Source organism: Anomaloglossus baeobatrachus, chromosome 5 (assembly GCF_048569485.1).
Source record: "Anomaloglossus baeobatrachus isolate aAnoBae1 chromosome 5, aAnoBae1.hap1, whole genome shotgun sequence".
NCBI classification, from domain to species: Eukaryota; Metazoa; Chordata; class Amphibia; order Anura; family Aromobatidae; genus Anomaloglossus; species Anomaloglossus baeobatrachus.
Window position 1 is genome coordinate 194174881 of NC_134357.1, and position 23126 is coordinate 194198006.

Consider the following 23126-nt stretch of genomic DNA (forward strand, 5'->3'; position numbering starts at 1 on the left):
TAGGTTTGCCTGCTTCTCAGTTGTCTGTTTATTCCCACCCATGGACTGCTTTTGAACGTCCCATGGTCTGGGTCTCCCATAGGAACGATAAAGAAAAAGAGAATTTTGTTACTTACCGTAAATTCTTTTTCTTATAGTTCCGTCATGGGAGACCCAGCACCCTCCCTATTGCCTGTTGGCAGGTTTCTTGTTCCGTGTGTCTTCACCGGCTGTTATTGTTGTAGACAGAGGTTCCGGTTCTTCCGGATTTTACTCTGTCTCTTCTTGTGGGTGGATGTCCTCCTTCAGCTTTTGCACTAAACTGGCTAGGACTGGCTAGCAGGGGGTGTATATGCTAGGAGGGAGGAGCTACACGTTTTGAGTGTAGTAACTTTGTGTGTCCTCCGGGGGCAGTAGCTATACACCCATGGTCTGGGTCTCCCATGACGGAACTATAAGAAAAAGAATTTACGGTAAGTAACAAAATTCTCTTTTTTTTCTCTAATTGTGTGGCGGTGTGAATTCATCCTTGTCCTGAGCTGTTGTCCTGTCTCCCCTACATACAGATCCCCAGTTGGACATTTGGTACATATAATTAAGTACACCACATTGGTTGTAGTGCAGCTGAAGGTACCTGGGATCTTGTAGTCCTGATGTGATCTGGGAATCTTTATCTTGTCCGTTGTCAATATTAATGGATAGGTCTTACATTTTTTCTGGTTGCAGGGAAATGTTCCTGTTGGTGTTGGAGAGGACAGGGAGCTTCTGATAATGATGCTTCTTAGATTTGGGGGCTGTCTAAAACACAGAAGTGGGGGGTCTGGAAAAATAGATTTTAACCGGGCATCTTTTTGCAGTAATAGTTGTAGTTTCCGTGCAGCTCCTCTAAACACCTCCAGATGTGGAAGGACTTAGAATAGTGCAGTAAAAAAAAACCAAAAAAAAAACAAGAACAAGTTATATGAAACAGAACTATCTCTATGGCAGGGGGCAAACTATTGTGGGGCCATAAATACTGCTGCAGTTCAGTGTGAAAGTTAGAACTATCTCTATGGCAGGGGGCAAACTGTTGTGGGGCCATAAATACTGCTGCAGTTCAGTGTGAAAGTTGGAACTATCTCTATGGCAGGGGGCTATCAAAATAGATGTGTATAGGGTTTTATAGTATTCACAAAAGCACTCTAAAATATCCTCAGGGGATGTAGCCATTGAGCCATCCATCCTCCGTATACCCAATATTGTATTTGAAGTGTTGTGTTGCCTAACCATATATGCCAATAATTTACTGGATTGATTTCCAAGCTCAAAATATGATTGTCGGGTAAAGAACAATTTGCGTTTGGACTTGGTCTCAGAGTGCTGCATATATAACCTATATGATTGCATCCAGGCCGCCCTATTTCCATCGGTTGGGGCCAATATATATATATTGCCTCGAAGTCCCTAAGTCTCCCCTCTACTATATCATCCTCAGTTTTAGTCACTCTTTTAAGGTATGTTATGGTTGAAGACAAACACCCTCTAAGGTAGGCTTTAAGGGTGTCCCACAGCAAGTTAATATTCCAGGGTTTAGGGTGGGCTTCCAGGAAATCCTCTATTTGGGTCAGAGTTCTATCACTTTGATCCATTAGTTTTAGCCAAAAGGGGTTTAACCTCCAAAAGGGTTTACCAACACCTTGGTTAGTCTTCATAGTAAGAATCACTGGGCTGTGATCTGATATGCCCCTGACCCCGTGTACCACGTCATCCACCCAGGTTGCGATATTGCTCGACCCAAAAATATAATCTAGTCGGGACAGCGTGCGTCTAGTAGAAGAATGACATGTATATTCTCGGGTGTTAGGATGCCGAAGTCGCTAAAGGTCAATCCACCCACCTCCCTCCGCGCATTGCTGCAAATCAGTCAAGTGTGTGGCCGAATGTTGTCCCCCTCCATCCATCCGAAACCTGTCCTGCTCCTCATTCATCACAAGATTAAAATCCCCCATACATAACACATACGCATCTGGATAATTGAGGGCAAAGCTCATTGCTTGTTTAAGAATGGAGATGCGAGCTGGCGGGGGGTTGTAAATACATAATAGCACATAATCTCTAGAGTTTATAGACTCATATATAAACACAAATCGCCCCTCCGGGTCACGCCTCACCACCTTCACTTCCCAACGGATATGTCTATGGACCAATAGAGAGACACCCCTGGAGTAGCTGGTGTGGAACGCATGTGCCGACCATTGTACCCACTGTTTGTTTACTAGTCTGGCTGTGTCCCGTGTGAGGTGAGTCTCTACCAGTACCACCAGTTGGGCCTTGACTTGCTTAATTTGGGAGAATACCTTAATACGTTTTTTGGGCGATTTAAGGCCTCTGACATTCCAGGTCATAAATATTAGCTCTGACCCCATATCACATAGATCTTTTTATAGAACCAGGATCCCAGGTATAAGACGCTTTCTGCCCTGCAAGTAAGTGTGGTTAACCCTCCAACAGTAATAAGCCTGTCCCTGCAAAGAAATAAAGTTAATGCAATTGCAGCTGTAAACATATAGAACCAATATCGAACTTCAGGACCTTTCCGATAAGTCCTGTAAAACATTTCAAACATCAATGGGGACCACCACTGAATACAGTGTCCTGGTATAGGTGGTATAAGGGTGCACAAGATAGGGCTCCCATTTCACAAGAACCAATTCCTGGCCAATTCCTCCATCACTCGAGGCACGGGGAAGTCCCATCTGTCTCCAAAGGGGGCTTCAAGCAACCATGAAATAAGAGGGTCGCCAGGGGGCACAGAAAATGTCACCTAGGAAAGTAATCTCATGGCTTCTGCCCCTTAGGTTTCGGGCGTACCTGTAGCCAGTCCTCAGCCTCAGCAGGTGTAGTAAAAACAGAGGCGACCCTTCATGCACTATGCGGAGCCGGGCAGGGTACAGCATAGAGTAGATGATGTTCCGCTCCCTTAATTTCTTCTTCACCTCCATGAAGTGGGCCCTCTGTTTCTGGAGGTCCACCGAAAAGTCCGGAAAGATCGAGAGCGCAGCATTATTGAACTTGAGTGGGCTCTTCTGTCGGGCCAGACGGAGTGCTGTGTCTCTATCTCTGTAGTTGAGCATCCTTGCTAAAAAGGGACGTGGTGGCGCGCCTGGAATAGGCGGCCTCGTTGGAACTCTGTGCACCCTCTCCACCGCAAATGTCGAGGAGAACTCATCTCCGAGATTACATTTCAGCCACTCCTCCAGGAATTGTTCCGGATGCTGACCTTCCGAGTGCTCTGGCAGTCCTATGATTCGTATATTGTTTCGACGCATGCGGTTCTCCAGATCGTCTGCTTTCTGGCGCCATGCATTTGCCGATCCGGCCATTGTTGTCATTTTTGTTTTGAGTGTTAGTTTGATCCTCCAGTTCAGACACTCGCGTCTCGACTTCCGCTGTTCGGGCCCTCAGGGATTGCATGTCCTGACGCAGGAGGCCCACCTCTGAATGTACCTGCTCAATCTTCCCTGTGAGGGAGCTGTTGCTTGTAGAAATTGCTTGTAGAAGCTGTTCATACACCTGCCTCAGGGTTAAATCATCTTTATCCTCTGACCCGTCATCCAATAGTGCCTGACCTTTTGGGGTGGCAGTTCTCTTGGCTTTAGAGGCATCTGCCTGACCACCCCTTGCGAACTCCTTAAGTTAGTCAATAGCTCCACTTTGTTTAGGGGAACTCATATTGATACACTGGGGATTTGCTGATTCTGCATCCCTCTCTTATCGTGCCCCCATGCGTCTGAATCTGTGCCTTTATAATGTATATTTAGTAATATGTCTGTCTCCACTTCCTCACCACGTCCAGGGAGCCGGAAAACAGCCACTTATATGGTGGATAATAAGAATGAAGGGAGTCCCAGGGCAGCACAGCACTCAGGGTGTATTTATCAGGATGATGCAGGCCTGCGCGGCGTGGGGACTTCAATATGTGTCACTTATTTGTTTTCATGTGTCAGGAAAAATCTGCAGGGCCCGTTTTTCAAGGCACACACTCCAGACCCTCCAGCACTCTATGGGTTAAAGTCTCCCACACAACCACTGGCCCCTGCTGTTCACTGACTGCCAGTTACACAGCTAAGGGATTAACTCCCTGTGCTCACCACTCCTGGGTCTTCACCTCTGGCCATAAATCTGTCACTCCTCACTGCTCTCCGGAGTCATGCTCTGCTGCTCACTGTGGAAATGCATGCTGTAGGGAAGATGGCTGCTGCTCCACACTCTCCAGCCTCAGGAGATCCAGCAACGCCATGCAGGAGTCAGAGAATAGCTCCAGTGGGAATCTGCAGCCTCCAGATGGTGTCTCCTGTCACAGCAGCAGGTCAGTGAGTAAATGGATCAGGTAACCGGGTTTAAATGGCCAGGATAAGATCAGGATTATAGGAGCTCTCTTCCCATGCGTCCTCTCTGGTCGGCTACATCGCCCCGCCCCCCCCCGTGTCCCCTATATTTGATTCCTGTTTTTCTATGTATGAGTCCACTGGGCAGTCTGAAGTGTATGAAGGCTATAGAAGTAGGATTACTGGACTCCTAAGCAGGGCTGTGGAGTCGGAGTCGGAGTCGTGGAGTCGGAGTCGGAGTCGGAGCTCATTTTGGTGGAGTCGGAGTCTGAGTCGGAGTCGGTATAAAATGCACCGACTCCGACTCCTAAAATATATAATAAATTGGGGACAGGAGTGCAATGCAGAATGTGCTGAATATTTTACTAAATAATATTTAGTATAATGCTTATATTTAAGTGAAACATTTATTGTAGTACAATGTGAACATCAGACATTTAATTGTTTTTATGATACAATAATCAAGATATTTGGATAGAACATAAAATATTTATTGGAATACAACTTTAGAACACAAAAAACTAATAAATTGTAAATATGTAATATATATATATATATATATATATATATATATATATATATATATATATATATATATATATATATATATATATATATATATATATATATACACACAGTGTATATACACACACAAGATATATATGTAATCTACTGTATATTACATAGTGTATTACATATTTACAATTTATTACAGTTTTTTGTGTTCTAAAGTTGTATTCCAATAAATATATTTTATGTTCTATCCAAATATCTTGATTATTGTATCATAAAAATTATTAAATGTCTGATGTTCACATACACATATTCATGTACTACAATAAATTTTTCACCTAACTATAAGCAATATATGTAGGAGTCGGAGTCGGAGTCGGAGTCGGAGTCGGAGTCGGAGTCGGAGTCGGAGTCGGAGTCGGAGTCGGAGTCGGAGTCGGAGTCGGAGTCGGAGTCGGAGTCGGAGTCGGAGCAAGAGAATTTGAGGAGTCGGAGTCGGAGTCGGAGCAAGAGAATTTGAGGAGTCGGAGTCGGAGTCGGAGTCGGAGTCGGAGCAAGAGAATTTGAGGAGTCGGAGTCGAAGGTTTGGCTTACCGACTCCACAGCCCTGCTCCTAAGCAGAGAGCTCGCTGGGGTTTAGATGAATAAACTCACTGTTCAATGATTGAAAGCCAAAATCAGGAGTGGAATTCTAAACAATAATTCACACCTGTCTGCATTTTACAGCGACTATTGGTTTTAGCTTGAAAAACTGGTTAAAAGTCCTGACGTGTGAATAAGGCCTTATCACTGAAACATGAGGGAGATTTTACATATTTGAGTGCACTTCTGTCTTACCTGCCTTGTGCTAGATTTATTGTTTATTTCAGATACTTTTTCTGACTCGCTGGAGAAGGTGGCGTGAACCGGTGAAAAGGCTTGGTTTAGGAGGAAACTTGTTTTGGACCAAAATTTGACAGTGTGTTAAAATTACATCAAAACTGCTTGCAAATTACTGACTTAAAGTGATAGACCTAGTAGAGTAGCATATTCTAAGTCTGTCTGGTCTAACAATTACACACTTTTAGTATATCTGTTCCAAGGACTTTAGTCGTGTATTTGTAGGCCAAAATTAGTCGAATTACCAACAGACAACAATTAGGCTTCAATTAAAGAAATCCTGCCATACCAGAAATTGAGTAAATAATATTATTTACTCCACAGCTACCGTGTTTTTCCAAAAATAAGACACTGCCTTATATTTTTTTTTTTTGCCCCCAAAAAAAGCACTAGGGCTTATTTTTGGAGGAGGTCTTATTCTTGGAGAAACACAGTTAGGGGTAAGTTTACCCCCCAAAAAAGCAACATTGCCCCCCCCCCCACTTCCCAGGAGACTCATACTCACCAGAACCGGATGTCTGCATGGCTGCCAGGTCCTCCCTGTGATCTCTGGTCGGTACTGCACGCCGTCCTCCACTTCTGCTAGTTGACATACAGACACACGCAGCCCGATCGCAGACACACACGCAGCCCGATCGCAGACACACACGAAGCCCGATCGCAGACACACACGCAGCCTGATCGCAGACACACACGCAGCCCGATCGCACGCGTACACATCACATCCAGCGCCTACGGCCGCAGGGAATGATGAGCGCAAGTCACGTGTTCCGCCGCAGGTCCTGTTCGTTGCGCTCCACCGCACTGCCTCTCAGGATTCTGCCATCGAAAAGACATCGGTGTCGCTGGATGAGGTGAGTATGTATGCGATCCGATGTTTGCGTGTGCGATCCGATGTTTGCGTGTGCGATCCAATGTTTGCGTATGCGATCCGATGTTTTCGTGTGGGATCCGATGTTTGCGTGTGCGATCCGATGTTTGCGTATGCGATCCGATGTTTTCGTGTGGGATCCGATGTTTGCGTGTGCGATCCGATGTTCGCGTGTGCGATCCGATGTTCGCGTGTGCGATCCGATGTTCGTGTGTGCGATCCGATGTGTGCGATCCGATGTTTGCGTGTGATTGTGTGTGTGAGAGATATGTGCGGGTGTGTGTTCACTGAAGGTCCTGCCGCTCAGCGTCGGGTGAGTGTAATTGCTGGGTGCCGCTGTCTATAATGAAGTGTCCTGCAGTATCTGTATCCTTTTTAGATGCATGGACACTTCATTATTGATCCACGACTAGGGCTTATTTTCGGGGGAGGGCTTATATTTACGCAGCCTTGCTCCGAAAATGCTGAAAATCCCTGCTAGGGCTTATTTTTGGAAAAACACGGTAGGCTTCATTCAAACATACGTTTTCCAAGTATAAGTTGTATGCATGAGTTTTACAAATAGAACTTATATCTATGATAGTCTGAGGCTATTATTTTTTCTTTTTTGTCAATACAAATCTATGAACTGCACTCAGATGCCATCGTAATATTATTTGTTCTTCGTGGAATAGTTAATAAGAAGCTGCAGAAACATTTTTTTTTTCTTCATCAGAGAAAAAGTAATGAAACATAGACCAAACTGAGGGCACTACTAAAACACTGATGGAACTGCCTTTTTATTCTCATATGTGGAAAAAGTTGTTTTCTGAATGCGCCCTTAATGGTGAAACACTGACCAAAAAAAATGTGTGAAAAAGGCGTTTTACAAACTCTTTTCTTACAAAACTATATATGCTATATATATAATCTGCTCTTTACCATGTAGCCAACAGGTAGAACTACTGTATATGTGCAATGTCACTGGTTCCTTCATTAACCCTTTATTGACATTTCATGTACCTATACTTAATGGTCGGATAGGGGTTCCCGACCGATGACGTATCGGAAGGGTGGGGAGAAGTTTTTTTCTCCAATGGGACTTATGGACTTTTCTACCAACCTTCAGGGGCTGCACAAAATTATCAACTTGAAAATTAGCTATGCTATATTTGATCAAACAATTTACTCACCCCTACAATGGTTGGTGCGGCTGTGATGTTAGGTGATATTGATCATGTTACTTCTTACAACTGGTTTTCCAAGTTTCTCGGTATAAAGAACAAAAATATGAATACAATATTATACCAATAAATCCTCATATTTATATAAAAACAAAAATAAACTAAAAAAGTATACACAATTGGTATCGCCACATCCAGAGCAACCCGATCTGTAAAACTGTCACACTAGTTAAAACCTTCAGTGATCACTGTAAACAAAAGTAACATGGCAAAAATGGTTTTAATCACACATCTGACAGTGGGAATAAAACGCAATCAAAAAGTCATATGTAAATTGCTGAAAACATCATCTTGTCCCTCAAAAAAATCAAGCCACCGCACAGCTCTATCAGCAAAAAATAAAAAGCCTACAACATAGCTTTCAAAATACAGCAAATCAAAAACTTTTTTTTTTCTATAAAATTGTTTTTATGGTGTAAAAGCAGCAAAACCGAAAAAAAAATACAAATGTGGTATCACCGAAGAATATGCGGTTTCTTCTTGATTCTGCCTCACAAAAAGCAGAATAGAAAGCAATCCAAAATATTGTGTCCCAAAATGGTATCAATAAAAATAACAACTCATCCCGCAAAAGACAAGCCCTCTAATGACTATAGCTTGCTTTTTTTTTTTTTTTTTTTTTTTTTTTTTTTTAAGTTTTTTTTTTGGTGTGATAGTATCCAAACATTAAAGAAAAAATCCCCTGTATAATGAATCTGGTATTTCTGTAATCATACCGACCTGAGGAATAAAGTGACCCTGGTCAGGATTGTAAAATTTGGCCTGGTTACGAAGGTGAAAACAGGCTTGGGTGAATGAGTTAATATAGGGTTATTTCCTAATGTTTGCTAAACCTTTCTAGCAGAATATGAACAAGTTTGAACTGAGGAGTCCTAGTCGGTAAATCCTTGTCTTGCGTGCTATGGGACACTTGTTCTAGTAGTTTAGTTCTCCATAGCTTTGGTGTCGATGGACCCCAAGACCCTCTACCACACAAAACCTTGGTACAATTAATAACCATTGGCTTTTTGGGGTTGCTTTTTTCACTATATACATTTTAAGCTTAATACCGTATTTTTCGGACCATAAGACGCACTTTTTTTTCCTCCAAATGTTGGGGGAAAGTGTGGGGTGCGTCTTATGGTCTGAATGTGGCTGCGGGGAATGAGGGTGCTACGGTGGAGGGGGTCATCGGGGGCATGAGCAGGCTGTAGCAGCCTGCCGTGACCACGTCGGCCCGCTCATTACATATGCACGCCCATCCTCCTGCCCATCTCTCAGCGGTGAAGCCGGCGCTGACAGGTGGGCGGGGTGATGGACGGGGGGTGCGCGCATAATTAACAGCTGGCCCGCATGATCACCCCTGGCAACTACAGCCTGGAGTGATCATGTGCAGCTGTATTCACTGCCCCGTGCGTCATTATTAGCGCAGGTTGCAGTGAATCAGTGTACTCGCCAGTCACCGTGTGTGGAGCCGTCCCCCTGCAGCATCGCGATGTCTTCCTGTCTGTGCCGGTCAGCTGATCTGTGTAGAAAGCGGTGAGCACATCAATGACGTCATCGCTGTGCGCGCCGCTACTGTCCACACAGATCAGCTGACCGGCACAGACAGGAAGACATCGCGATGCTGCAGACAACGGTGACGGCTCCACTCAGCGGCGCTGCAGCTGAGACAGAGAGGAAGATGATCGGTGCTGCAGGGAGTGAGGAAAGGTGAGTATAAACGTTTATTTCTTTGTCGCTCTATTGGGAGACCCAGACAATTGGGTGTATAGGCTATGCCTCCGGAGGCCGCACAAAGTATTACACTTAAAAGTGTTAAGCCCCTCCCCTTCTGCCTATACACCCCCCGTGCTCCCACGGGCTCCTCAGTTTTTTGCTTTGTGCGAAGGAGGCAGACATGCACAGCACAGCTCCACAGATTAGTCAGCAGCAGCTGCTGACTATGTCGGATGGAAGAAAAGTGGGCCCATATAGGGCCCCCAGCATGCTCCCTTCTCACCCCACTCTTGTCGGCGGTGTAGTTAAGGTTGAGGTATCCATTGCGGGTACGGAGGCTGGAGCCCACATGCTGCTTTCCTTCCCCATCCCCCCTCAGGGCTCTGGTGAAGTGGGATCCTATCGGTCTCCAGGCACTGAGACCGGGCTTCATCCACAACTCCTGGGAGCCTGATGGATAGGAGCCGGGTATCGTTCAGGGACATGGCCCTGCTACTTGGAGGTACTCTGTGTCCCCGTGGGGACCGAGCACAGCAACACTCCAGCATTGCTGGGTGTGCTAGTGCACCGGGGACCGCGGCGCTGACCGGGTTAATGTGCCATTACACACTCAGCATCGCTGAGTGTGTTTATGTAGGGAGACTACCGCGCTGACCGCCGCCGCCATGTTTAACACTGAGGCGCGGCTGGGACTTGTAGTGCGCCGGGGACTTCCACGCGGCCGCGCTTATTACTAGAGTCCCCGGCTTTTTGCGGCCTAGTCTTTCTTTCTCCCGCCCACAGCCCTGACAAGCAGGGGAAGGGCGGGAAGCTGCACAGGACGAGCAGCACTGAGGGCTGGAGCATGCTTTGCATACTCCACTCCCCTCACTGTGCACAGTGCAGGCACCAGTTCCCGCACTTTCTGGGTCACGCCCACGGCTCCCTCCTCTCCTCAGGACATTCCTGTCAGCTCCTTGAACGCTGCAGAGGGGGACAAATTCTGACAGACCCAGGCAGGGACCCTGGTGGCCTCACAACCGCTTTAAGCGGGGGGCATGCAGCATCTGTGGTGCTAGCCACATTTCTGCAGGAGTGTAATTTTAAATTATATGTTTATAAGATATACTTTACACTTTATGGTGCACAGTTGATTCTGGATATATATATTGTGTTGCTCAGGGAAGACAACAGCATGGCGCCCATAAAAGGCAGGTGTGCCAAACACAGGCTTACTATGCTGCCTGCGCCGCATGTACGACCCCGCTACCGTCAGGATCCACTGAGTAATCCAGACCGGTATCTCAGCACAGGGGCACTGTTGAATCATTGCTCCCTGGCCCCCCTCAGTTGGACCAGCATTGCCACTATGAGAAGGTACCCCCGGGGTGTCTCAAAGATCCCAGGGTGAGGTCCCTGATACAGACCCCAGCCCCTGACCGACTAAGCGAGCTCGCTGGGAAATCCCCTCGACATCTTCATATTGGTCAGGGTCTCAGCGGGGGAACCTCTGGTTGATGAAGCGGAGACAGTTGATCAGGATTCTGATCCTGAGGCCGCTCTCAATCTTGATACGCCTGACGGGGACGCCATAGTGAACGATCTTATTGCGTCCATCAATCAAAGTTGGATATTTCTCCCTCAGCTCCTCCAGTGGAGGAGTCAGCTTCTCAGCAGGAGAAATTCCGTTTCAGGTTTCCCAAGCGTACACTGAGCATGTTTCTGGACCACTCTGATTTCAGAGAGGCAGTCCAGAATCACCGTGCCTGTCCTGATAAGCGTTTTTTTCAAAGCGCCTTAAGGATACACGTTATCCTGTTCCCCTGACGTGGTCAAAAGTTGGGCTCAGTGTCCCAAAGTGGATCCTCCAATCTCCAGACTGGCAGCTAGATCCATACTTGCAGTGGAAGACGGGGCTTCACTCAAAGATGCCACTGACAGACAGATGGAGCTCTGGTTGAAATCCATCTATGAAGCTATCGGCGCGTCTTTTGCTCCAGCATTCGCAGCCGTATGGGCACTCCAAGCTATCTCAGCTTGTCATGCGCAGATTAATGCAGTCACACGTACGTCTGCTCCGCAAGTGGTGTCCTTAACCTCTCAGGCGTCGGCGTTTGCGTCCTACGCCATTAATGCTGTCCTGGACTCTGCGAGCCGTACGGCGGTAGCATCCGCCAATTCGGTGGCAGTCCGCAGGGCCATGTGGCTACGTGAATGGAAGGCAGACTCTGCTTCCAAAAAGTTCTTAACCGGTTTGCCATTTTCTGGCGACCGCCTGTTTGGTGAGCGAATGGATGAAATCATTAAACAATCCAAGGGAAAGGACTCATCCTTACCCCAGTCCAAACCAAACAGACCTCAACCACGGAAGGTACAATCGAGGTTTCGGTCCTTTCGGTCCGCGGGCAGGTCTCAATTCTCCTCGTCCAAAAGGCCTCAGAAGGATCAGAGGAACTCCGATTCATGGCGGTCTAAGTCACGTCCAAAAAGACCGCCGGAGGAACCGCTCCCAAAGCGGCCTCCTCAGGACTTTCGGCCTCTTCAAACCGCATCCTCGGTCGGTGGCAGGCTTTCCCGCTTTTGCGGCGCCTGGCTGCCACAGGTAAAAGACCGTTGGGTGAGAGACATTCTGTCTCACGGTTACAGGATAGGGTTCAGCTCTCGTCCTCCGACTCGATTCTTCAGAACATCTCCGCCCCCCGAGCGAGCCGATGCTCTTCTTCAGGCGGGGTGCACTCTGAAGGCAGACGGAGTAGTGATCCCTGTTCCTTTTCAGCAACAGGGTCACGGTTTTTACTCCAACTTGTTTGTGGTGCCGAAAAAGGACGGATCCTTCCGTCCTGTTCTGGACCTAAAACTGCTCAACAAACACGTAAAAACCAGGCGGTTCCGGATGGAATCGCTCCGCTCCGTCATCGCCTCAATGTCCCAAGGAGATTTCCTAGCATCAATCGACATCAAAGATGCTTATCTCCACGTACCGATTGCTCCAGAGCATCAGCGCTTCCTGCGTTTCGCCATAGGGGACGAACACCTTCAGTTCGTAGCACTGCCTTTCGGCCTGGCGACAGCCCCACGGGTCTTCACCAAGGTCATGGCAACAGTAGTAGCAGTTCTGCACTCTCAGGGACACTCGGTGATCCCTTACTTAGACGATCTGCTTGTCAAGGCACCCTCTCAAGTGGCATGCCAACACAGCCTGAACATTGCTTTGGAGACTCTCCAGAGTTTCGGGTGGATCATCAATTTTCCAAAGTCAAATCTGACACCGGCCCAATCACTGACATATCTTGGCATGGAGTTTCATACTCTCTCAGCGATAGTGAAGCTTCCGCTGGACAAACAGCGTTCACTACAGACAGGGGTGCAATCTCTCCTTCAAGGCCAGTCACACCCCTTGAGGCGCCTCATGCACTTCCTAGGGAAGATGGTAGCAGCAATGGAGGCAGTTCCTTTTGCGCAGTTTCATCTGCGTCCACTTCAATGGGACATTCTCCGCAAATGGGACAGGAAGTCGACGTCCCTCGACAGGAACGTCTCCCTTTCTCAGGCAGCCAAAGCCTCCCTTCGGTGGTGGCTTCTTCCCACTTCATTGTCGAAGGGGAAATCCTTCCTACCCCCATCCTGGGCTGTGGTCACGCGGACGCGAGCCTGTCAGGGTGGGGAGCGGTCTTTTTCCATCACAGGGCTCAGGGTACTTGGACTCAGCCAGAGTCCTCCCTTCAGATCAATACTCTGGAGATAAGGGCAGTGTATCTTGCCCTAAAGGCGTTCCAGCCGTGGCTGGAAGGCAAGCAGATCCGAATTCAGTCGGACAACTCCACAGCGGTGGCATACATCAACCACCAAGGCGGAACACGCAGTTGGCAAGCCTTCCAGGAAGTCCGGCGGATTCTGCTATGGGTGGAAGCCACAGCCTCCACCATATCCGCAGTTCACATCCCGGGCGTAGAAAACTGGGAAGCAGACTTTCTCAGTCGCCAGGGCATGGACGCAGGGGAATGGTCCCTTCACCCGGACGTGTTTCAGGAGATCTGTTGCCGCTGGGGGATGCCGGACGTCGACCTAATGGCGTCCCGGCACAACAACAAGGTCCCGACATTCATGGCACGGTCTCAAGATCACAGAGCTCTGGCGGCAGACGCCTTAGTTCAGGATTGGTCGCAGTTTCAACTCCCTTATGTGTTTCCTCCTCTGGCACTGTTGCCCAGAGTGTTACGCAAGATCAGGTCCGACTGCCGCCGCGCCATCCTCGTCGCTCCAGACTGGCCGAGGAGGTCGTGGTACCCGGATCTGTGGCATCTCACGGTCGGCCAAACGTGGGCACTACCAGACCGACCAGACTTGCTGTCTCAAGGGCCGTTTTTCCATTTGAATTCTGCGGCCCTCAACCTGACACTGTGGCCATTGAGTCCTGGATCTTAGCGTCTTCAGGATTATCTCAAGAGGTCATTGCCACTATGGGACAGGTTAGGAAACCAACGTCCGCCAAGATCTAACACAGGACGTGGAAAATTTTCCTGTCATGATGCTCTGCTGGGGGTTTTTCTCCCTGGCCTTTGGCCTTGCCCACTTTTCTGTCCTTCCTTCAATCTGGACTGGAAAAGGGTTTGTCGCTCGGCTCCCTTAAGGGACAAGTCTCAGCGCTCTCTGTGTTTTTCCAGAAGCGCCTAGCCAGACTTCCACAGGTACGCACGTTCCTGCAGGGGGTTTGTCACATCGTTCCTCCTTACAAGCGGCCGTTAGAACCCTGGGATCTGAACAGGGTGCTGATGGTTCTTCAGAAACCACCATTCGAGCCAATGAGGGATATTTCTCTCTCACGCCTTTCGCAGAAAGTGGTTTTTCTAGTAGCAGTCACTTCACTTCGGAGAGTGTCTGAGCTAGCAGCGCTGTCATGCAAAACCCCTTTCCTGGTGTTTCACCAGGACAAGGTGGTTCTGCGTCTGGTTCTGGAATTTCTCCCTAAGGTGGTATCCCCCTTTCATCTCAATCAGGATATCTCCTTACCTTCTTTTTGTCCTCATCCAGTTCACCAATGTGAAAAGGATTTGCACTTGTTAGATCTGGTGAGAGCACTCAGACTCTACATTTCTCGTACGGCGCCCCTGCGCCGCTCGGATGCATTCTTTGTCCTTGTCGCTGGCCAGCGTAAAGGGTCACAGGCTTCCAACTCAACCCTGGCTCGGTGGATCAAGGAGCCAATTATCGAAGCTTACCGTTCGGCTGGGCTTCCGGTTCCCTCAGGGCTGAAGGCCCATTCTACCAGAGCCGTGGGCGCGTCCTGGGCTTTGAGGCACCAGGCTACGGCTCATCAGGTGTGTCAGGCGGCTACCTGGTCAAGCCTGTACACTTTCACGAAGCACTATCAGGTGCATACCTATGCTTCGGCGGATGCCAGCCTAGGTAGACGAGTCCTTCAGGCGGCGGTTGCCCACCTGTAGGAAGAGGCCGTTTTACGGCTCTTACGAGGTATTATTTTACCCACCCAGGGACTGCTTTTGGACGTCCCAATTGTCTGGGTCTCCCAATAGAGCGACAAAGAAGAAGGGAATTTTGTTTACTTACCGTAAATTCCTTTTCTTCTAGCTCTAATTGGGAGACCCAGCACCCGCCCCTGTTTTTTTGTGTACACATGTTGTTCATGTTGAATGGTTTTAGTTCTCCGATATTCCTTCGGATTGAAGTTACTTTAAACCAGTTTATAATTCTTTTTCCTCCTTCTTGCTTTTGCACCAAAACTGAGGAGCCCGTGGGAGCACGGGGGGTGTATAGGCAGAAGGGGAGGGGCTTAACACTTTTAAGTGTAATACTTTGTGCGGCCTCCGGAGGCATAGCCTATACACCCAATTGTCTGGGTCTCCCAATTAGAGCTAGAAGAAAAGGAATTTACGGTAAGTAAACAAAATTCCCTTCTTTTTTTTTCTGTGCCATAGGATACAGGCCATATACCAGGATGGGGGTATGTTATGAGCAGGATGGGGGGTATATTATGAGCAGGATGGGGGGTATATAACAGGATGGGGGTATATGAGCAGGATAGATGGGGGTATATGAGCAGGATGGATGGGGGTATATGAGCAGGGTGGGGGTATATTATGAGCAGGATGGGGTATATGAGCAGGATGGATGGGGGTATATGAGCAGGATCATATACAAGGCAGGAGGATCGTTACCAGAATGGGGTACCTTAGTAGAGAATTTGGGGACATTACCCCCATAATAGTGTCAGCAGCAGATCCTCGCCCCATAACAGTGTGTCATGACCATATTTTTTAGTTAAAATTTTATTTTCCTATTTTCTTCCTCTAAACCAGGGTGAGTCTTATGGTCAGGTGCGTCTTAGGGTATGTGCGCACTAGGCGTTTTTGCCGCGTTTTTAGCGGCGTTTTTTACCGCGTTTTTGTGCTGAAAACGCAGTGACATTGCTTCCCCAGCAATGTCAATGGGTTTTCATAAGTGCTGTCCGCACACAGTGGTTTTTTTTAGCTGCGTTTTTGTGGTGACCACAAAAACGCAGCATGTCAATTATTTCTGCGTTTTCCACTGCGTTTTTCACTCATTGAATTCAATGAGATGTTAAAAATGCAATGAAAAATGCATATAGCCGCGTTTCTATGACTAAAAACGCAGCTATAAACGCAAGGGGTGGGTACTACAGTGACGTGTACAGGAAGAGGATTCCTTCTGTCAGTATATACAGAAGCGTGAATCCTCCCGGTACCGTCACCGCTGCGTCCACCTCCCGTCCTGTGCATGTCAGCTCCGTGCGGCGCCATGTCTGGGCGGGAGGTGGAGGCAGCGGCGAAAACCAAAGTGAACAGTAGAAAAAAAAAAAATGTCATATATACTCACCTGTCTGCAGGGTCCCGGTGCCATGCCCGCTCCCAGCCCCTGTCTCGGTACCGCCGCTCTGGCTGTGTGCAGTCTCCCCGGGGCAGGACCTTGCTTGCAGGACCTGGCGGTGGATCACCTGATGCAGTCACCTGACGCATCAGCTGATCGTAGTCTCGCCGGCTTTTTCGCGCCTGGCCGGCTATCAGCTGATCCTGCCGTCAGGGGACTTCATCAGCTGATTACCGGCAGCTCCTGCAGCGATCGGACGGGATCAGACTCCTGTCCAATCGATCGCTGCAGGAGCTGCCGGTAATCAGCACAGCACATAAGTGAGTATTATTTTTTTTTTTTTCTACTGATGCATCTGCTGATTGAATAATCGGCTTTTATACAATCAGCTGATGTGTGATGTGATTCAGGCACTTGATCTTGACACATCATCTGATCGCTTTGCCTTCCAGCAAACCGATCAGATGATATTGGATCCGGATTGGACGGCGCGGGACCCTGACCCAGGACTACTGCGGAGGGGGGGTTCTTTATTTCAATAAAGATGGAGTCACTAATTGTGTTGTGTTTTATTTCTAATAAAAATATTTTTCTGTGTGTTGTGTTTTTTTTTTATCATTACTAGAAATTCATGGTGGCCATGTCTAATATTGGCGTGACACCATGAATTTCGGGCTTAGGGCTAGCTGATAATATACAGCTAGCCCTAACTCCATTATTACCTAGCTAGCCACCCGGCTTCAGGGCAGCTGGAAGAGTTGGATACAGCGCGAGAAGATGGCGCTTCTATGAAAGCGCCATTTTCTAGGGTGGCTGCGGACTGCAATTCGCAGTGGGGGTGCCCAGAAAGCTTGGGCACCCTTCACTGTGGATTCCAATCCCCAGCTGCCTAGTTGTACCCGGCTGGACTCAAAAATTAGGCGAAGCCCACGTCATTTTTTTTTTTTTTTAATTATTTCATGAAATTCATGAAATAATTAAAAAAAAAAAAGGGCTTCTCTATATTTTTGGTTCCCAGCCGGGTACAAATAGGCAGCTGGGGGTTGGGGGCAGCCCGTACCTGCCTGCTGTACCCGGCTAGCATACAAAAATATGGCGAAGCCCATGTCATTTTTTTTTTCTTTTTGGGCAAAAAACTACATACAGTCCTGGATGGAGGATGCTGAGCCTTGTAGTTCTGCAGCTGCTGTCTGCTCTCCTGCATACACTAGTGAATGGAGGATGCTGAGCCTTGTAGTTCTGCAGCTGCTGTCTGCTCTCCTGCATACAATGAACATTTTGAAGAAGGAAATGACATCAGACCTTTTTTTTTTTTTTTTCATCAACAATCTTTAATGGCATTGTGCACTGATTAAAAACGCAGTGAGCAAAAACGCAGCAAAAAACGCACCAAATCGCGGCAAAAACGCATGCGTTTTTGCCGCGTTTTTTTAGCCGCGGGTGCGTTTTTTGAGACAAACGCACATAAAAACGCAGCGTGAAAAAAACGCCTAGTGCGCACATACCCTTATAGTCCGAAAAATACGGTACTTTGGCAGAAAAAAACACAGGGCTTCAATCAGTACTACTACACTATAAGTGTCCTGACAGGCTCCTTCTAAGCTGTATCTCTGACTGCAGTAAAATGGTAAGTTTTATCTGCCAGAAATTTTGAAATTCTCTTATCTGCTTTGTGTCTCAGAAATATTTCTCTGGTCAAGAAAATGTAGGTACATTTAGTGTTAATGTGTATGTGCAGTTGTTGCTCTTTTCTCTAGATGTGCTGGATTTGCAGTTTACTTCAGCACACAAGGAAGCTGGGTGCAATTGGGTAATGTAGGTTTTAATAGAGAAGTGGGCATTAATGTGGTCTGAAGTACTGAAGCACCCATTGGCCAATTGTTAATTTGAAAATTCACTATGGAGGTGTCAGTTTCTAAACGAGGAACACATAGGAGGTGAAATTATGTGCACCCAGTAGTCACAATTTCTTTATGGGTCTTTGAGTTTTTAAAAAAGAAATGTGGGTTATTGGAACGGTACTTTAAATTAATTTGTCTTTTGCAGAGACGTCTTGTAAAATCTCTAGAAGATCTCTGCTCTCAGTATGACCTTACAGTCCGGAGCTCTACTGGTGATATCATTCAGTTCATATATGGAGGAGATGGATTAGACCCTGCAGCTATGGAAGGAAAGGATGAACCCCTCGAATTTAAAAGGGTCTTGGACAATGTAAAGGTGGGAGAAGTTTTCCATCTTTATTCCAGAATTTAGCAGCGTCTTCATTACAGATATTATATTGTTTTTATTTAGTTCTTCTGCACACGTGTGTCATTCTGTTAATGTCTTACTCCTGGGTAAACTATCTCTGTGAATTCATCCAGCATTCATACTACCTTCATTCTCACCCCTACTTCTTGTTACCTTCTCAAACTATATATAAAGGGAATCTGTCAGTAGGGTCAACCCTCATAAGCCATCTACATGGACATGTAGGCCACAGGAAGCTGAATAAAATGATTCCTTGATATCTGCGATACATACGATGTCTTATTTCAGAGAAGTCCACGTTTTTCTTATATCTAAATGAGCTTTTCCAGGCTATGGGCTGGACACTGATCTGCATGAGAATCTGTCTCCATAGATTACTGTAAATAAAAGGAGTTACCAGTGTGAGACATGTAACTAACACAATTCAGTAGAGCTTTGTTATCTTACAAATACATTAGCAGCTGCAGTTCTGACAGCTCTGCTTTATTTTAGCAATACTGCCACACCTGCAGATGTCTATTAGAATCTGTTATGCATGCGGGTGTGGACCCACTGTGCCACAGGCTATGCTTACCCCGTATGGGCGTGAATTAGTGCCTACCGGGTATTGAACAGAGCCTCTGATGGTGAGATTGGGCTTTGCTGCCAGGAGACTCCAGGGAAGTCCCTTGTAGTAGTAGCAGCTGACCCCAGGAGTGAGGGAACAAATAGGCACAAGGCCAGGAGAGACGGGCAGAATGAGTTCAGAAGTGTAGGAACACAGACAGGCCAAAGATTGGTTGCAGGTTCACAGGCAGGACACTGGACAGGATGCTGGAATGAGAAATTGGTGTTGGATGCAGGCTGATGTGCAGAGGGAATCTAACACACCAGGAACCTAGTTGCTCAGGCAGCTCTCATAGGGGGACGATGCCTTAAGTATCTAGTGCCTCTCAGCCATAGGCTTTAGGCACTTCCAGATTAAGTGCGTTGCCTCTTTAAGAAGCGGGGAGCGCTTGTGCCCTAAGCACACTCCCAGGAGACTTGTGCGGCGTGCGCAGGACCTGAGTGCTGGAAACCATGACTGGGTATACAAGAAAAGATCGCTCATAGCAGTGATGAGTGCTTCGTCGTCCCTAGCGGGAAGAGTGCAGGGGCGCCAGCGGTGTTATAGTACCCTCATGCCCCCTACTTTCCAAGTCTGAAAGGAATCCCTTCAGGAGGAGAAGAGAAGTAATTTCTCTAGACTCTCCCACAATCTCTTCCCAGGACCAAAACCCTTACAATCCACAAGGAAAAGGGATATTTCATCTAACTTTTTTTCATGGACAGAATGTTTTTGACCTCGAAGACATCCTCCGAGCGGACAGGTGAGATAGTGGCACCAGGGTCCTTAAGCTCAGAACCACAAGCTTAAGGAGAGACATGGAAAGAGTTAAGTACACAAAGCAAGACACGAAGTTTTAACTTATAAGTGTCATCGTCGATGCGACTAACTTCAAATGGAGCAATGAAGCGTGGACCCAACTTGTAGGACGGGATCTTCAGACAGATATCTTTTGAGAATCACACCTTTTCTTCTGGACGAAAACATGGCGAATCCAAACATCTCTTGTCCACATGTATTTTCATCCGTATAGACACCTTTTTTAAGATTACCTTGGTGTCTTCCAAGATATTGGAAAAGTCTTTAACGAGATCATCAGCCGCAGCTATGCCCAAAGTGGTTGACACCAGAAGAGGAATATTGGACAGTTGTCCATAAAAAATGAAAAGCTGACAACTTGGTGAAGCCTCAGTTACATGGTTATTTTATAAAAACTCCGACCAAGGAAAAAACTTGACCCCATCGTTAAGGTGTACATTGGTAAAGTGCTGAAGGAAGTTGGTGAGGATCTGATGCGCTACACCTGACCGTTGGACTGAGGGTGGGAAGTAGAAGAGAAGTCCAGGGATACATTCAGCAGCTTGTAGGTAGCCCTCCAAGCCCTAAATGTTAATTGGACACACCTATCAGATATAATAAGGCGAGGTAATCCTGGCACCTCTAAGACTATCAAATAACTCTGAAAAAAGGGCAATGGTTGTTCATTTTTTTATTGTGATCTGGTTGAGACCTCTGTAGTCACTGCAAGGCTGAAGAGTTCCATCCTTTTTCTTGACAAAGAAGAAACTAGCTAACTAGCTCCAGCTGGACAGGAAGATTTCTGGATGAATCCCATTGGCAGATTCTCCTTGATGTACTTGGTCATGACTAAGCACAGAGTCTGAGTTAGAGGATAGATTCGGCCTCGAGGAGACCAGGATCCCGGAAGCAGATAAATGGGACAATTGTGTGGTCTATGACGTGGTGACGTCTCCACTTCCTTATCATATTCAGATGTCCGTGTATGGCCAGTGGGCAGGTGGCAGGACTAGTAGACCAGACTTGGGGTATCAGTGGTCGGACTGGTTGGTTAAATAGGAGCGAGGCATTTCTTGTGGCAGGACTGTTGCCAACGAAGCACCTCTACAGATCTCCAGGCTAACACAGCCTTGTGTATTTATAACCACTGCAGAGCTAGAGCAGAGGGTGAGACATGCCTGGTAACACATAGAAGACAAACTTAGTAGTATAAAGTATTCCAATCTGCAGCTCTATCTGTTTGGTAACAAATAAAACTGCTTTGGATTGAGCTTTTCTGTCTACAGAGGAAACCAACAGAAGATTCTGAGGAAGTTGGAAAAATCTGATAACGATCCACCATGGCCTGTTACATGAAGATGCTAACCGATCCGGAATCCAGGTAGGCAATCTCAAGAGAACCGGGTCACTACAGATGTCATGGAGACTGACAGACAATTGCTGAGCGGGGTTACACCCGCCTAGGATAGCCTCTCCTGCCAAACCTAGGCTTGGAAGTTTTCAGACTACACAGAACAGAAGCGGGTTCAATAATCTGAACTACCGCAGTAGAAGCACCACCCATTGGCAGGGCATTGTTCCTGCCATTGTTCAGCCAGGGTAATACGATTGACCTGCATAGGTTCAGGAGAATCTTTTGGCCCAGAAGGCTGGGGATTGAGCGATCTCTCGGAGGACAAAGCTAAACTCATCCATGGACCCTCCTCTCTTGTGTTTAAAATAAGGGTGGAGATAGTCAGCCGCAGAGGGAGACAAAGATTGGGTTGAGGTTTCTGCCAAGTTTCTTAACTCGCCTCAGAGCTGGATCCATATTTACACTGATCAGTACTGTGTGCTAACAAATAAAGGAAGAGCAAGAATCCATCCCTATGGGATGTGTAAGGGAAGATGATGGCAGCTAGTCTCATCCTATTGGCTCAAAGTCCATTTCGAATTTACCCAACCTTTGACAGCAGATGCATGTTGCCCAAGTCACAGGCATATACCGTAACATATCTGCATGATCTCAGCCTGGTCTGTTTGACTGAAACGCTGCAGCATTTTAGATAAAATCATGCTTTAAAAGTCACCGTGGACCTACCTTTACAACTAGTCACTATGCATTTTGGTGTCTGGATGGATTTTCAGCTATATATATTATTTTTTCTGAAATGCCGCAGCTTTTCACACAACTGTATGAAATCATATAGCCAGTGTCTGCTACAAGCTGCCTGAGGATCAGTAAGCTTGTATAAACTGTTAGGTTTCCTTTTGAGCTAGAGCATTCAGGGGAAAACTGGTGAAAATTCAGGGTAAAAGACACATGATGGCCACAAAGTGTGTTTCCTCATGTACACACGCAACCACTTATTCCGAAAAGTAACTTGAAAGTATAGTTAACACTGTCTTGTTCCATGGGGTTTAATCTGTGTGAATTTAAGCATCCTGTTCTCATCGCAACACTTTGTCATGCTGTTGAGCTCACAGTGACCTATTTCTTTCATAGGCAGTGTTTCCCTGCTCAGATGAACCAGCCTTAAGTAAAAATGAACTTGTTTTGACAACAGAGTCCATACTGAAGAAACCTGAATTTTTATCCTGTCAAGATTCTTATTTGCAGGTAATAATTGTCATTTTTCAGGAGCAAGTGCAAATCCTCACCCTTTATTTTATGGTTATTAAAGTGAACTAACAAAACTGCTTACTTTTAGAACAGGAGTCTGCTACTTTAGCCAGAAGCTAGCCAGACGTCATTACAAACACATCTGTACAGCTTTTCTAAGTATGAGATGGCTATATTCTGTATATAACACCTCTACACAGTTATTTACAAGCGTAAGGTAGCCAGCAAAACATTTCCTTTTTTATGGGAGAAGTAATTGATATTGCTAGATCAGGAGCCTGATATTGCTACAAGCATTAGAGTTAGTGTGAATCGATTTGCATGACCTGACCACGGATGTCATCAGAGAAGAGGTCGTTTTTAACCCTCTTGTCCATCGGCCAGAGATTACTGTTATAGCACATGGACTGGGTCATGCAAATCGATTTGCACCAACTCTAACAAGCATCAACCATGTTACTCAGTTACCTGGTAAAATAAATGTGCCAACCCAACAGAGGTAGTTCACAGGGCATTTGGCATAGAAAAGGTCAGA

At 46.7% G+C, this 23126-nt stretch overlaps 1 protein-coding gene across 2 annotated transcripts in view; it reads left to right on the forward strand.

Annotated features, from left to right (window-relative positions):
• The window catches only part of POLR3A (RNA polymerase III subunit A), a 317895-nt gene that overhangs the window by 179381 nt on the left and 115388 nt on the right, over nucleotides 1-23126 (forward strand). For both annotated transcript variants that reach the window (XM_075349070.1, XM_075349071.1), the window contains exons 20-21: nucleotides 18402-18572; nucleotides 22475-22588. In XM_075349070.1, the coding sequence (XP_075205185.1) occupies nucleotides 18402-18572; nucleotides 22475-22588 (285 nt within the window). The remainder of the gene's footprint in view (nucleotides 1-18401; nucleotides 18573-22474; nucleotides 22589-23126) is intronic.